The sequence below is a fragment of the Patagioenas fasciata genome, chromosome 19 (genome assembly GCF_037038585.1).
Source record: "Patagioenas fasciata isolate bPatFas1 chromosome 19, bPatFas1.hap1, whole genome shotgun sequence".
In the NCBI taxonomy this organism is placed as follows: domain Eukaryota; kingdom Metazoa; phylum Chordata; class Aves; order Columbiformes; family Columbidae; genus Patagioenas; species Patagioenas fasciata.
Window position 1 is genome coordinate 2,916,901 of NC_092538.1, and position 15,235 is coordinate 2,932,135.

Below are 15,235 nucleotides of genomic sequence, written 5' to 3' on the forward strand. Positions count from 1 at the left end.
ATCCAGTACCATCGTTTCCACTCCTGCCTAACAGGCACAGCGATAACTCCGAACTTGCTGTGAACAGAGCATGACCCAGGTACGTGCCACTGCTGTCCTGATGCATCTGGGCCTGTCCCTGCAAGGCTGAGGGGAGTCCCTGGGGAGGTACGAGTTCATCCTGGCCTTTGCAGGCTGTTCTGCAGAACTTGATCTTCTTTTCAGAAGGTTTTTTCTAATAATCTAATTAATCCCCCTACCTTCTTCCAAATGATAGATGAACTGGTCTTTAATCTTAATCTACATGCATTTTTGAATCATTAGATGGCTAAGGAAGTGTGGTTTGTTGGTTGTTGTTTTGGAGTGTGTGTGGTGTTTGGCTGTTTTACCCCTCTCTTCTCTCCCACTTCCCTGAGGTCTTTTTACAGCCCCTCTGCTTCACTTTCCAGCTGCCTTGTGCTCCGGGGGCTCTGTGCCCCCTGCCCCGCCGCGGGTTCCCGTGCTCGGCACGGAACGCCGGGCGCTGGCGGGCGGGCGCGGCTGTCGGCAGAACACGGGCGGCGCTCGGAGGTTTCCGTTCAGCGGTTGCCTCCTGGCAACGGGACGCGGCGGGGGCATCGGGGCGGGTGAGCGGGCCCGGGGCCGGTGGGCGCGGGTGGAGCCGGGGACAAAGGGGTTTGTCTGAACCTGGGCCTGGGGGCACCGCTTGATGCTTCATGTGCTGCTTGGAGGGGACCGAAACCTCGCACCGAGGGCAACCAGGCCGGCGCGGTTCGGTGTTCTGGGTGCGGATGCCGTGCTGGTTTTCCCTGTAGTGTTTTTGAGGGTTAAGGGTGTAGGAAAAGCAAATGCTGCTTTGCTGGGGCTTGTGCTGGATTCCCCTGAGCTGTGAAAATCCTCTTGATTTCTCCCAGCTGAGACTTAAAGTGGCTGAATTTAACACAAACTGCAAGCAACTGTGCCCAGGCAGGAAGATGTCGCCTGTCAGCAGCCTGGGTGGCTGTCAGCAGAGCCCCTCCCTGCAGGGCCGGCGGTGGGGAGGAGCAGCACACAGCCCTCCCTCCTCTGGGGAGGGAGCTTTTGTTTGCAGACTAGAACTGGGATTCCGGGCTGTTCGGGAGCCCCTGCCTGCTCCTCGGGACAAAGGGGAGTGGGAAGAGTTGTCATCCCACACACCTCTGCCCCCCAGCCTTGCTGGGTTGAATTGTCCTGCAAGACACTGAGTGTCCAGTGTTTTCCTTTCAACAGTACAATAGTGAAGGGTTTAAGGAAAATCAACCAGCTCTTGCGGTGCACTGCTAACAACAGCATCATTAATAGCCACTGAAGCTCAAGTGCTTACAAAACTGTCAATTCCTCTGTTTCCTAGGTGGTCACCCACCAGCAGTGAGCTGCTGGCCCCACGGCATCAAGTGCCTACCCCGGGAGGGTCCTAATGCAGAGGAGAACTCGCCTGCTGTGCCCCTTAACTGGTCGAGATGAGGCTGTGGGTCCTGCCGCCCACCGGTCACCCTCTAATGTGTTTGGGTACAAGAACTTAATTAGCTGCCTGCCATCTCACCTGTCCCTGTACATCTTTGGTAAAGCTGCCCTCGTTTTTCCAAGCGTGGTTTCCCCCGAGGGCCATGGATGGCCTGTAGTGTGGATCTTGGTTGAGCATTCTGTCCTTTTAATTCCTCAGGACTTTTGGATGAGAAATCCCTCGAAGCATGTGCGTCTGTGAATAGATTCTGGGCTCATCTGGTTGAAGAAGTCAATAAAGAACGTGAATGTCAAAAAATAATCCAGGAGAGTATCCTATATTTGCAGGTATGATGTCTGGGCTTCTGCCATGATGATGTGCTTTAAAAAGAGGGTTTTTCTGCTACTGCCCAAACCCTTAGATGGAAATGCTTTTACTAGAGGCCGCCTCCCACCTTTGTCCTGTTCTTCCATCTGCAGAGTTAAGCCAGGTTAGATGTTCATACTATCACCAGTAAGCACAACGTAAGAGCCTTTACTGACCTTCAGGGAGCCTGCGACTCTAAAAATGGATCGAAACACTCTTGTGACAAAGAAAACAGGGTTTGGTCAGGAATGCAAATGCTGTATTTCCAGGAGCTGGTGACAATTTGGCAGACCTGCAACAGCTCCCTGAGCTTTATTTGCTCCACCAAGGAAGATGGAAAGATGAGATGACTTTGTGAGAAGTCACAGCTGGCGGTTGGGACACAGTAAAGCAGAACTGCTAGGAAATGCCTGTCATGCTTAGGACAGACTTGCCATAGAGCAAGCTAAGTGTAAAGGTAAATCCCCAAAGAGAGAAAGTAGGAAATCTGTGTGTGCTTTGATTTGTGAAGAGAGCATTGAAATCTCAGCTCTGGGCCAGCATTTAAAGGCTGTTTCATGTCAGGCTTTGCGCATTACATATGAAACTTAGATATTGCTGAAGATGTTTTGAGAGCCTCTCATCTCAGTGGGTTTGGATTCTGAACCAAGTGAGCGCTCACCAGAGATGAGATGCACTTTCAAACTTTTTTCTGTTGAAATGGCAAAATTTTGGAGGCTCTTAGAAGCTCAAGACTGGATTTTGGAGGAAAAAAAGAAAGAGCAATGATTTTTCACAACAAGTCAAGTCATATAGCAACAAGGTGGTAAATGCAAGTCAGGTCTCTTAAGGAACAGTAAACCAGTGTGTGCAGTTCAGATTTGCGTGTGGCTTCAGCGTCCCATGGAGATGCTGGAGCACCACCCGTGAGCAGCGTCCTCTGTGTGCTCGGGCTCTGCGGTGACTGTGGTGCCTCTGCCGGTTCATTCCAGGGGTTGTGCCCCAGAAGAGCAGTTCCAACCTATGCCAAAAGAGTCGATGTGACAGTTCCAGTGTTAAACGAAGAGGGGGATGTCATTGAAGGCCATGACTGTGAAAGTAAACCGCAGGTATGTTGAAAGGTGTTTGCCTTCCATGGATCCTGCATTTCAGCATTTGAGGAAGAAGGAGGACACATCTTGGAAGATGTGACAGTGAATTTGGAGTTGCTTTGTTCTTCTGGTTTGTACCGTCGTGAGCAACTCCTAAGGACCAGAGCTTGCTCAGCACCTTCTGTCACGAGCAGGAGCCTGCATCCCTAAATCCTGCCTTGTCCTACTGCATCTCGCAGGCGTAGCCTTGGGGCCAGGGCTGCGAGCAGGGTCGGGCAGCATCCCGAGGGCACAGCATTTTCCCCAGAAATCAAGGGTGCAGATGTCAGGCCTTGCATTTTTGCACTCTGGGTGTTCCTTACAAACACATTCTGTCTCTGGTCTCATCACTATAGTAGGGACCAAGCCTTGATGTTTAATACTGTGGAATAATGCTACCTTCCTCCCTCCATGAGTTGATTTTCCCTATTTCTCTTTGGACAGAGAGGAGAAAGACGGGAGGAGAAAGACAATCTGCAGGAAGCCTATCGCGATCTGAAAACCGACACAATCCAACTAGAAGAGAGAAATGTCTTCTGTGGCTCCTACAGTGTTCGTGTCCTCATGGACCAGTGAGTAGATTGCCTGGCTGCTCTCTGCACTAACCCTGTAGGGCCCAACAGCAGCTCCTGCAAACCCGTTCTGTTCCCTGCGGTCCTTCTGTGGGAATGTGTGGCTGGAGGGGAGAGTCCCTCAGCATCAGTGTTGAAAAATCCTCAGTGTCAAATCCAGTTTTTAATAAAGATAGCAGGGGAATTTTTAAAGGCTTAAGGGTTGGTGATCCCCAGTGTATCACAAAGTATACAGAGCACCCCGGCCGTTTTAGAATTACAGAATTGTTTTGATTGGAAAAGACCCTCAAGATCATGGAGTCCAACCATAACCCACCCCTAGCACTGACCCATGTCCTGAGAACCTCATGTCCGTCTGTCCAGCCCTCCAGGGATGGTGACTCCAGCACTGCCCTGGGCAGCCTGTTCCAATGCCCCACAGCCCTTTGGGGAAGAAATTGTTCCCCACATCCAACCTCAACCTCCCCTGATGCAACTTGAGGCTGTTTCCTTTGCTCCTGGCTCTTGTTCCTGGGGAGCAGAGCCCGACCCCCCTGGCTCCAAGCTCCTTTCAGGCAGTTCAGAGATCAGAAGGTCTCCCCTCAGCTCCTGTTCTCCAGCTGAACCCCCCAGGTCCCTCAGCCGCTCCCATCACACTTGTGCTCCAGCCCCTCACCAGCTCTGTTCCCTTCTCTCAACTCACTCCAGCACCTATTGAGCTTATTCTCCAGACACAATCTTGAATATGCAGAATTAGGGACCTTGGCTGTGGTGCCCTGCAAAGGATTCACCCATTTAAGTGTGTTGTGTGTCAGGTTGCTCAGTGAAGACCATTAAGCATCAGAGAAATCCCTGTCACAACCTTAGACATGTTGTACCTTGTCACCTGGCTAAAGCTCATCTCAGTCGCTGTTTCTTATCCAGATCAGACCAGAGCAGAATAATCCACTACAGTGGTGGTGACCTGGTAGCCGTTGGCTCTGCAAGCCGAAAAGTGCGGTTCCTTGGCATGCCGGGGACGAAAGAAGTGCCGCCTCTGCTCTCTGGTAGTGCTGGGAGCAAAGCTCTGCTCCTCGATGAGAACAAAGGCTTGGTCCTCAGCACAGGCTTTGATCTCAGCATCAGGTGAGCAGCACAGGGACCGTGCCACGGGATTACCAGCCTCTTGGAATATCCAGGAAAACATTCATCTTTAGTCCTTCCAGCCCATCTTCGGAATCTTCCTTCCCTCACTTTCGTTATAGTAACGAGGAAAGGACAGTAGATAAGGAAACAACCCCCACTCACACAGGACAGCTTCTCTTTTCCGGTTTCACCTGGTGACGCACAGGTCTTCCTAAAGTGCCTCAAAACACCAGATGTTTCCCAAAGGCACTTGCTGTGAGATTCTGGCCTTGCTAAGGTCAGCACTGAGTTCAGCAAGGCTGGGTTTATCTGTGACAGTTTGGCTGAGCAGGTTTAACAGCCTGGTACCCGCTGCACAGCTGCTCCTTTGCAGACACTGCCCCCTCAGACAAGGAGATGCTCAGCTCTTCCGTGTTATTTATCTCTACATCTCAAGAGTATCACAAGGAGGGGTAAAAGCTGAACAGCAGGCTGTCTGGCTCTGGCACAGCAATACCAGAAATTCATGAAAGGCAGCACTTAAAAAGGGAAAGAGTTTACAGTGACTCAGGCTCTGACCCCCCTGCTCTTCCCTGCTCCAAAATGTTTGTCTGAACAGGTGCTGGTGTTCTCCGAGGCCAACAGGAATCACATTGACACCAGCCACTAAAGAAACAATTTTATCTGCAAAGCTCTACATTTTAAGGTTAATTGGAGGTAGCTGTGCCTAAGGTGGAATCTAGACATGTGTTTCCAGGTAGTCTGCAGGTAGAACAAATGATATTGGTAAAAATTACTACTAATCCTGACTTGATCATTCCAAATACTCTGACACCTTAGTGGAATGACTCCTGGCTTTAGCCTAGTGTGTAGAGGAGAAACGCTGGGCCCGTTAAGTAGGAAATAATAAAATGAATAAGCCATCAATTAAGTTAATCGCTGTATTCCTGTTTTGGTTGGTCCTTTGTAGGTGCTGGAATATCTACAGTGGTGCTTGTGTGAAAGTCTTCGATGGTCACCGTGGGACAGTCACCTGCTTGGATTTACACGAAGAGCAGCTCGTGTCGGGAGCCAGGGATGGGATGGTAAAAGGTGAGACCAGGAGCTTCCAGACAAAGGCCGGGAGTAGCGAGATGGGCAGAGTGCTGGAGGTGTGACGGGTGACACGGGCAGCGTCTGAATAGAGCAAGGGCATCGATTGGAGGGTGGAGTTTAGCATCCCATTTCGATTCCAGAGCAGCCGAAGCTGTGGCCACGTGCACATGCAAGGTCTCTGTGTCACTGCATAAATTCTCGTTACTTCTGCTTTTATTCACTTTTAAAGGTTTTGTGGCTATAAGGCCACACCAGCTCTCGGGGAAAATGGTATCAGCTTGCAGCTTTGCCAGAGGTTTCTTTACTATTAATTTGTGACCTTTCTCCCCCTTGCTCCCAACAGTGTGGAATCTGAGGAGTGGGCGATGTCTCCAGACCCTGCAGCACAGCAGCGCTGTCTGGGTGGTCAGAACCGACGGTGCCCGCGTTGTCAGCGGGTGCGAGCGAGGGCTGGTCAGAGTCTGGGCTGCGGATACGGGCGCTCTGATCAAAGTGAGTTTCTTCTTAGGTGGATCGTTTTGTGCTAAATGTTTAAAAATCTGTGCTAGTTCATCACAGCCTTTGGTTCTTGCCAAAGATTTTCTAAAAAAAAAAAAAAAAAGCCCCAACCCAAAGGCAGCCTAAACCGGTAAAAGAAACCACAGATTTATTTGTAAGCAAATAATATAAAACTTGTTTGCAAACAACTGTCAATTTTAATGCAGGGTTTGATGTGCTGTGCCTGACCCCTTCATTCCTGTAGAAACGTTCACCTCTGCTCCTGCAGGAACATTCAGACCCTGGGAAGAGGTTGGGGTCTGACCAACAGCTCTTGGGGTTGGGTCTCACCTGTCAGCCTAAAATATGAAACCTTCACAACTGGTAGCAGTTGATGCAGCTGAAGCAGCTGGATGGCTGCTCTGCATTTTAAAGGTCAAGGCTGGAGACTGCTAATTACCTTAGCAGGTGTCCAGAATCAGTGTTAGTCCACATTTGAGAGGAGTGAAGCTCTTTCTATCTGCAAATTGACAGCAATCTAGCTGCAAATTGAGAGCATCTCAGATGCAGGATTTCCCAGCTCCAGCTGAGCTACATTTGCAGTTGTCCCTTTCATTACAGTCAGGGCCATTGGGTCTCTTCTCTCCTGGGTGAGTATTGAATGGATGATAAAGGTCTTGGTGTGGTGACATCTATTGAGCACATAAATAAAGATGGAAAACTAATGTTAATTCCACACCAGCAGCTCATTATCAGCAGCGAGCCCGAAATATTTCTGGTGACTATAAACCCAACAGTTATCCACAGAGTATATTGGTACATTAGAATAATACCTGATAAAACTACAATATAGTACATGAGGCTGGTATTGGGAATGCCATAAGATACCTTGGCGTATTTACATCTAGATTACTGAGGGTTACACCTATTTCTTTTACTTTGCAGACATTAGAGGAGCACCAAGGCCCAGTGAAGTGCTTGTCCTTTGACCAGTGGCACCTTGTCACAGGCAGCACTGATGGCAGCGCCCTGGGATGGAGCATGTTGGGAAAGCTGAGCAGATGCCTCGTAGCTTTCCACCACCCAAAGTAGGAATCGGATGCGTTTCGAGTTGTATTCAGCAATCTACTAAGTCTGTAAAGAAAACATCTTCCTTATAGAAACACAGAATGCCTCAATTATCAAGCTTAGTATCTGAAATATCCCCACATTCAACAGTCTTCATCTTTAAAAGTGTCAGGCACTATGTGATCATAACCAGTGTTTGTCAGTTAAGACCTATAACAACCTCAAATGCAAATATTGCAACCACTTGTTCACGAACAGGGATGGCAGGGCATAGTCTAATAATTCAAGGATCATAACCTGTATGCAAGAGGGTGTCATGCTACCTGGTCAAGAGAAGACACGGTCTATGTCAGAGGTGGCCAAGTTATATGCTGAACCCTGCCAACTGTGTACTATGTTATTTTCTAATACTCAGTACAACTGTACCATCAGATTATTTTCTTTTACTTTCCTGGACATAAAAATGCAATTCAAAACACGGCAGATGGCCACAGCCACAGTGGCTGCTCTGAGGATGCGCTGGGTTGGTTGGTTTGGGCAGGGAGGGATTATGAAGGACTTCGCTACCAGGCCTTTGAAATATCTCCATGAGCTTCTTTATTCAGGCTGTTGATGGAGGCAGAGCTCTGCATCTCCTCCAGGACAAAAGAGGGAGCTGATCGCGTCTCCTCGGGAAAGCACGGTGGATGTCCCAGCGCTGCCGTGTTGTGTTTCCAGGGAAGTCGTGTCTCTGCAGCTCCTCTATCTCCGGGTCATCAGCGGCTGCGCTGACGGGAACATCCGTATATTTAACTACCTGACTGGGACCTGCCTGAAAGTGCTGACGGCCGATACCAGTGGGAGCCCCATCTCTTCTGTCCATGTGTCAGAAAACAGGTTGGTGAGGGCAGCTGTCGTCTCTGAACTAAACTAGGTAGATAACTTGGTAATTGAAGGAATTAAGCATTTTTCCTTCTCACAAATAAGCTGTAAAGGGCTCTACTGCTTGTTGACTGCTTTAATAACTTGGTTTTGTTAGCAGTGGCTAAAAATAGATTTGCTTACTCCATCCAGCAATTGACAATTTCCCGTTTCTATCCAACTTAAGACACACAGAGGAACTGGCTGCCCGGGCAAGCGGTGGAGTCCCCATCCCCGAAGGTATTTTAAAGATGTGGCACCTCAGGCCGTGGCTCAGCGGTGGACTCGGCAGTGCCGAGTTTATGGTCGACTTCATGATCTTAATGGTTTTTTCCAGCTTAAAAGATTCTATGGACCAACTGTAAAGTTGAATTGAGCACCCAAATTTCTTAGCAGGTTGGGGACTCGAGCCAAGGCCTGACAAAGCCTCTACCTGTTCCCTGCCTTACTGCCTCTTTGTAAAAGCCAACAGTGGAAAGTTCTCCCAGGTTTCCTCGCATCTGCACCTCTGAAGTGAAGGTGGTTCCCAGCTTCTGCATAAGCAATGGCTAAAATGCTGGTGTTTTGGTCACAGCTCTGAACCACAGCGAAATATGGGCTGCTATGAAGAAAACTCCATCCCAGCCAGGCCCGCTCCACCCCTCCAATTTCCATTAAATGTCCCTCATAATATGGTGTCTCCAGTTTCTTTTGGCATTGCACTGATCTAGCTCACTCTACTGCTGCAAGTTTTCATCCTAATCATCTTACAACTAAATTTATTATAGAGCTGAATGAAAAGAGCCCCACAGAGCTCACACAGAGGTTGGGTTACAATGTGCAGCACCACCGATGGGGTTAATTGTTCCTGCTCCCTTAAACAAGTGCAGGTCATCTCAGAGCTGTTGAAGTGTCTGCAGGCACTAAGCCCTGGGTTAATGGTATTGGTGCTTTCACAGCTTTTCCTTCCCTCCTTCAGGATGGTGGTAAATTCTCCAGCCGTAGTGCTGGTGTTCCAGTTTGAGGACGTCAGCTGGGACTACACCTTGGATGCTGCCCAAGAGGTGGCGGGGAAGACCAACCAGCAGCAGGCGACTTGGAGCAGAACCGCGGTTCCCTGCTGGCGAAGGCTGTACCACGACCGGATGCGCCGCCTGGCTCTGGAACCAGAAGGTGCTGGCGGCTCCTGTTTTCAACCTGGGTCTGCTGCCGGTCACCGAAAGGCTGGGGAACACCTCAAAACATTACAAACGGCCTCTGCAACACGCTGGCGTTTCCTAAAATGAATTTGAAATAATTGCAAGTATACGGCTGCCTTCGTCTTAATCAATATACAGACTCTGTGCTTTTCTAAAGTGCGGTCTGGGAGGTGTGCTGTTGGTTTCAATGGTTCCGTCACTTGTAGGCTTTTGTAAAACTTTTGTGCCTTTTTAGAAAGGTTTGGTATAAATTCAAGACATTTGTCCAGACAGTGTGTGCACATCCGCAGGCGTCGCAAGAAGAGCCAGAGGGCACGGGTGTGCTGCAAAGAGCGAGCTTCATTTTAGTTCCCTCTCTACCGGGGGATCTCCGAAGCCTCACGGGAGCTCCCAGCAGAGGTGACACCGGCAGGGACGCAGGCGCTGGTCAGTTCAGCCCTGCTGGGAGCTCTGAGCTGCTGAGCTCACCTGTGCTTCGAGGCTTCAGGCAGGCGCAGCCTCCTGCTCTTTCTCACACCAGAGCAGGAATCTCAGCCATAGTGATGAGGTGCCTGGAGTTTCTCACAGGCCTATGGTATCTAACACAGAGGTTCTGCTCGTCAAGCACACAAGGTCAGTAAAACAATGAGTGTGATGTGTGTGCTTTTTTACAGACAGGTGCAAGTCACTTGAGCGTATTTACATTTAACTAAGCTCCTCGTCAAATCTTCCGCTATATCCCCATACAGACAGGCGCTGTCGTTTTTCCAGCTCAGTAACAGAGAAATCAGTATTATTCACATTATTACAGCTGGTGTGCAGGGAAACAGGCTGCTGGTTCAGTTCTGATTTATTAGAAAATACTCCAGAAAGCCACAGGACACCTGCGTTTGGGATCTGCCATCCGTGGGAAATGCAATTGGACAGGAGCAGGCACCTTTTAAATCGTAACACAGTGATTTTTTTTAATCAGCAGTTATTTAATGCAGGACGTATCACAGATCTTCCAGCTCCACAGTCAAACTGTGTATTGCAGGGAAACTGAGAAAGTTTTCATGCTTTTAACGCCACCGGGTGTTGACCTCACTGATGTGGCTCTACTTGGTAAGGGACGCACAGTTTGTAGAAACAGGAAACAAATAGGAGTGCAATGATGATCAGAAAAAGTATTTTTGACTCCTGCTGTGTTGTATTTTTGGGAACAGGTAGCAGACTCCAACATGGCCCTTCTGTCAATGTACCTGCGCATCTTGACAAGGCAGAATCCACTTGGCAATTTGGAAAGAGAAGAGGTGAAAGTGGTCCCATGTCCGTTGACAAGTTCCTCTTAACGCTCAACACGCTGCAGAATGCCCGCAAGGCAGCCGCCCTCAGGTACCCCGTTCATCGCCACGCAGAAGTCAGGGAAGTCTGTGAAAGTGAGCAACACCACCCTGAAAAGGTACAAATACACAAACCCTCCCTGCAACGCAAAAACGATCAGGCAGCCCAGCTCCAACGTGCCAAATTGCACAGTGATTCTCTGACCCCGAGGGTAATCTCTGTGCCCTTTGAAACCAAAATGCTGCAGCTCAAGCTGAAAAACTCTTTGCATGGCCCCACTGTGAAGTCCTCCATCCCTGCTCCCTCTGTTGTGCGGCTCAAGACTTGCTCTGGGTTGCTGAAGGAAAAGAAAGCTCCTGGTGAAGTCATTCCTCCCCCTGGAGATGGGGTTCAGGTTGTTGATCCCGTTACAGCTGCTGCTGAGAGGACCAAACCAACGCATGCGACCATTGCACAAACGGGAAACAAAGTGGTTTCCAGGAGAAAAATCTCTTTTTGCACGAGTGCTGCAGACCCTTCCCAGCCTAACGGTGGGTTCAGGCTTCTGACGGAAAAATGGAAGGAGCGGTGCGAGGCAGCTGTTGCAGCTCAGTGTAAGGCGGAGCAGCAGCTCACGGAAGAACGGGAGCGAGCGCGCAGGAAAGCCTGGCTACGGAAAGCGAAAGGCCTGCCGGTGGACTCTTTCACTGGGGAGGGGAAGATACCCGCTCCTGAGCTGGGCTTTAATACATTTATCTGAGCTGATCCCTCAGTCCAACAACCAACCGTTATCTGAGGGTTCTGGCGTCCAGCTGCCACGACCCCTGTAGTTTCTAAGTATAAAAGACGTCTCCCCTGTATGTTTTTTTCTGAAGAGATATTCTTGGTGTATTCAGCTATTTCTCAAGGCAGTGAGTGGACTGAGTCCTGTCCTGGATTTATCCTGCTAGACCTGCTGGTAATACAGACACTAATAAAGCTCGACATGTCTCCAAGGTGTCTCAATGATAATAATAAATCTTATTGGAGATTGGGTGGATTGATTAGAGTTTATAAGCTGAAGAAGTGTGGACCGAGCCTAGGGGTTGGTGATCAGTGTCGCAAAGTCTACGTGGAGGCCGGTAACTAGTGGTGTAGCACACAGGGCAGTCCTGGGTCTGATTTTGTCTGACATGTTTGTTATAACGATGTGGATGAGGGGGTGCTGTAAGCAGCAGTTTCACTCTGGGAAACTCTCCTTACAGTAGAGTGGTGGTGATTTTTGATTCATTTATTTGAGCGTCATCTTCAACTTCCAAACCCTGTGATTAAGTCAGGCCTCACAGTGAAAAATAATGATAGTTGTCCCTCAAAGAAAAAAATGAATGGGTAATTAAAACTAAGGGTCCATGTAGAACCGTGAAGATGTGGGAGCAGGACTGTTGTAGATCTGGGGATGAGCAAGGCTGAGAGGTTGGGTATTTGCCTCACTGCAGCACATCCGTGGTGTGCTACAGGGATTATGGTGTCTGAGGTGGCTTTGCTGACTTCAGTTTTAGAACAGGAAGCAGCAAGGATTTCACACTTGGCCACAGAATGGCACTTTCTGAAAAGCAATCGGGCTCAATCCCAGCACGGCCTTTGGCACAGCCCCTGGGGAAAAATCTAATAAAGGGAGACTGGTGGAAAAACATCACAGAAAGACTGATGACTTTTCAGTTGTGCTGAAGTGAGAAGGATTAGTGTTGTCTTCCTATTTGTAGCCAACAAATCAGCATCTCCCCGTGGGTGTGGATGCTCGGGCACTTCTAAGATGCTGCAGCCAACAGAAACAGCCAGAAATGAGTGAAAAGGCAGCGCTGGAGCCAGTCCTGCCCTCGGCTGTAGCTCAGCACACGATGCGAAGCTGGGACCTGGGCATCTGAGATGCCTTGGAAGGGAATTAACATATGGGAAGATGTCATACATGGTATGTGAAATCACTTATGAAGGTAACTATAAGGAGGTTGTTTTACTATCTTTGCAATTAATTTCTGAATTAAATTGACCTTTCCGTGCACCCAGTCCGTGGGTGAGCAGAGGTGACAGAGGGACACTGGTGTGTGCAGGGCATGATGCGGCCACACACACGGAGATGAAACCAGAGAGCTGGCAAGAGAGTTTTGGTGGAGTTCTACTGTAAACAGGTGCCACTTGTGTTGTACTTGTGTCATCCATAAAGTGTAGATAATAAAACCCTGATTCAATAATCATAGAATCATTTCAAGATTGAGTCCAACCATGACCCACCCCTGGCACTGCCACATGTCCTGAGAGCCTCATCTCTGCATCATTCAAACCCCTCCAGGACTGGTGACTCCAGCACTGCCCGTCAGCATGGGGACGGTCACGTCCTACTGCTGTCTGCTCCCGGAGAGGGCTGGCGGAGCAGGTGGCTCTGCAGGGCCAGCACCGGGCAGGGGGACGTGGCAGATGGGACCTCCCGCTACCTTCCGGGCCATGGCCAGAGCCTGGGCATCCTCCTGCACGGCCTCACACAGGCAGGGGAGCTGCTCCCTGTTCCCACGGAGCTTTTCTTGTTCCCTCTGTGGTCCAACGCTCGCCACCCCACCGGCCACCTTCATGCTCCCACATCCCCACCTAAAAGCGCCACCCGTGCTCAAAGCCTTGGAGACAGCCCCAAGGTCTGGAGAGAACTCATGGGCTGGGTTCTGCTGGGACAGGGAGAGACAGGCAAGGATGGTCAGAAATCCCAACAGGCAGGGGCAGGGACAGTCGCCGTGGGACGCGTCCCCGCTATGCTCTCCTACCATCATCGCTGCTCCTACCGTCTCTCTCCGCAAAGGAAACCATCACGTTCCGAGGATCGCTCGACATGGGGCCACCGCCATTCTCCTCACTTGGGACGGGCCGCCAGGAGGAGCCTGGTGCGGGTCCCCAAAGACCCCAGCAGGGATGGACACCCCACGTACCTCATTGCTCTCATCGAGGATCTTGCACTCAGGGGGCAGGTGGGCTGCCCACTGCTCCAGGTACTGCAGCTTCTGGCCCAAGCACTGGAGCTTCTCCTCCACCCCCCAGGACAGGGTAGAATCATCCTGGAGACAGAACCACCTTGGTGGGCAAAATGAGCCACTTGGGGTGATGGTGGCTGCACCAAGTGTCACCGCGCTGTGTCGCTGCACCACCCAGCGCTGGGGGGCTACCTGCCCACCCAGGCGCCTTTGTCCCTTCCTCTGCTCCCTGTGCAGCAGAGTGGCCCGTGAGAGCTCGGGCAGGATGTGCTCCCATGTCCCCCCAGGATGGGACCCTGCCCCATGGTCTCACAGTGAAGAGAGCCTGGAAAGAGGCTTTGCTGTCATCTGCTCTGGGTCGCCCATGGCGTGGCTGGGCTGGGACAAGCACCAGCCGCCTCCTTCCCCAGGGCAGCTGGAGCTGGTCACATCGTTGTGCAGGTTTTGGCAGTCGTTCTCCTTGCTGGTGTTCTCCAGATGACCTGAATCCCAGAGCACGAAATCTTTCCCATTGATATTTGTCCTAAACAGACACGGGTGTCAGAGCCAGCGAGCTCCGGAGTGAGAGCCGTGCTGTCCCCGCGCTGTCCTTTGTCCCTGCGTGAGCAGTGAAAGCCTGGCAGCTGTGTGGGGGTGTTATTTTTCTCTGCTAAAGTGGCTGAAGCATTTCAAAGGGTTCCCCAGGTGTGCTTGGCAGAGAGCTAAAGCCAGGCACCTTTCCCTGGTCTCTGCATCACCCAAGAGAATTCAGTTTTGCTTTTCCACCAAACCGAGTGGTGCCGTGGATGCGCTGGAGGGAATGTCAAGGTCTGATTACAAGCTCGCCCTCCCTTGGAGTTAACCCTCGCGGACTCTCAGCTAATGGCGTTTGGCACTCTGATGTTACACGTGTTTCATCTTTTGGCCGTTTGAAATACGTACATGTTTCTATAGATACTTTTTCAGGTACGTTTTGTGCATCTGCACATACAAGTGAGAAAAGTCGAGATGTTCAGCCCCACTGGATCGACTGTTTTGCTATGCTGAGAGTGCCACAACAGATTAAAACTGACAACAGTCCTGGATACACTGCTAGATCCATGCAATAATTTCTATAGCAGTGGGGTGTTTCGCATGTCACAGGTGTTCCACATTCTCCCACTGGACAGGCCATCACTGAACGAGCACATTCCACACTGAAACACATGTTATTAAAACAAAAAAGGGCAAATATGGTGCCTGAAGAACAATCAGACAATGCAATATATGCTTTAAATGTTTTGAATCGTACTGTGCCTCCCTCCTCTATCGCAGCAGCGGAAAAACACTGCCGTGTTCCAGATTCACTGTCTCAGAGACCAAAGGTTTTATAACCGGATCCCCTGCACAACAGTCAGTGGCAAGGGCCTGTAGTTAATCGCCTGGGGAAGGGCTCTGCTTGTGTTCTTCTTCCAACAGGACCAAAGTGGCTTCCTGTGAAATATGTTAAACCTTTCTACGAGCTGGACAAACACGATGCAGGACCTAATGCCAGAGATCCAGCATCTGTCCCTGCGGCAGAGGGCAACAAAGAAATAGAAGAGATCAAAGGAAGAGGCACTGCCATATCAGAATGATACAGATTTACATGATTTGGACTGGGGACTAACTGTCGAAAGCACTTTCAATGCATTTATTTTCCTTATTAGTATGG

At 50.1% G+C, this 15,235-nt stretch overlaps 1 protein-coding gene across 1 annotated transcript; it reads left to right on the forward strand.

The window, feature by feature from the left end:
* Positions 1 to 1,414: 1,414 nt before the first annotated feature.
* Positions 1,415 to 11,554, forward strand: LOC136110199 (F-box/WD repeat-containing protein 10-like). The gene is made up of 11 exons (XM_065853434.2): positions 1,415 to 1,559; positions 1,661 to 1,788; positions 2,779 to 2,895; positions 3,361 to 3,488; positions 4,392 to 4,592; positions 5,542 to 5,663; positions 6,010 to 6,158; positions 7,089 to 7,231; positions 7,929 to 8,087; positions 9,070 to 9,263; positions 10,474 to 11,554. Exons 1-11 carry the CDS (start codon positions 1,415 to 1,417, stop codon positions 11,328 to 11,330), a joined length of 2,343 nt encoding a protein of 780 aa, XP_065709506.1. The 3' UTR covers positions 11,331 to 11,554.
* Positions 11,555 to 15,235: the final 3,681 nt, after the last annotated feature.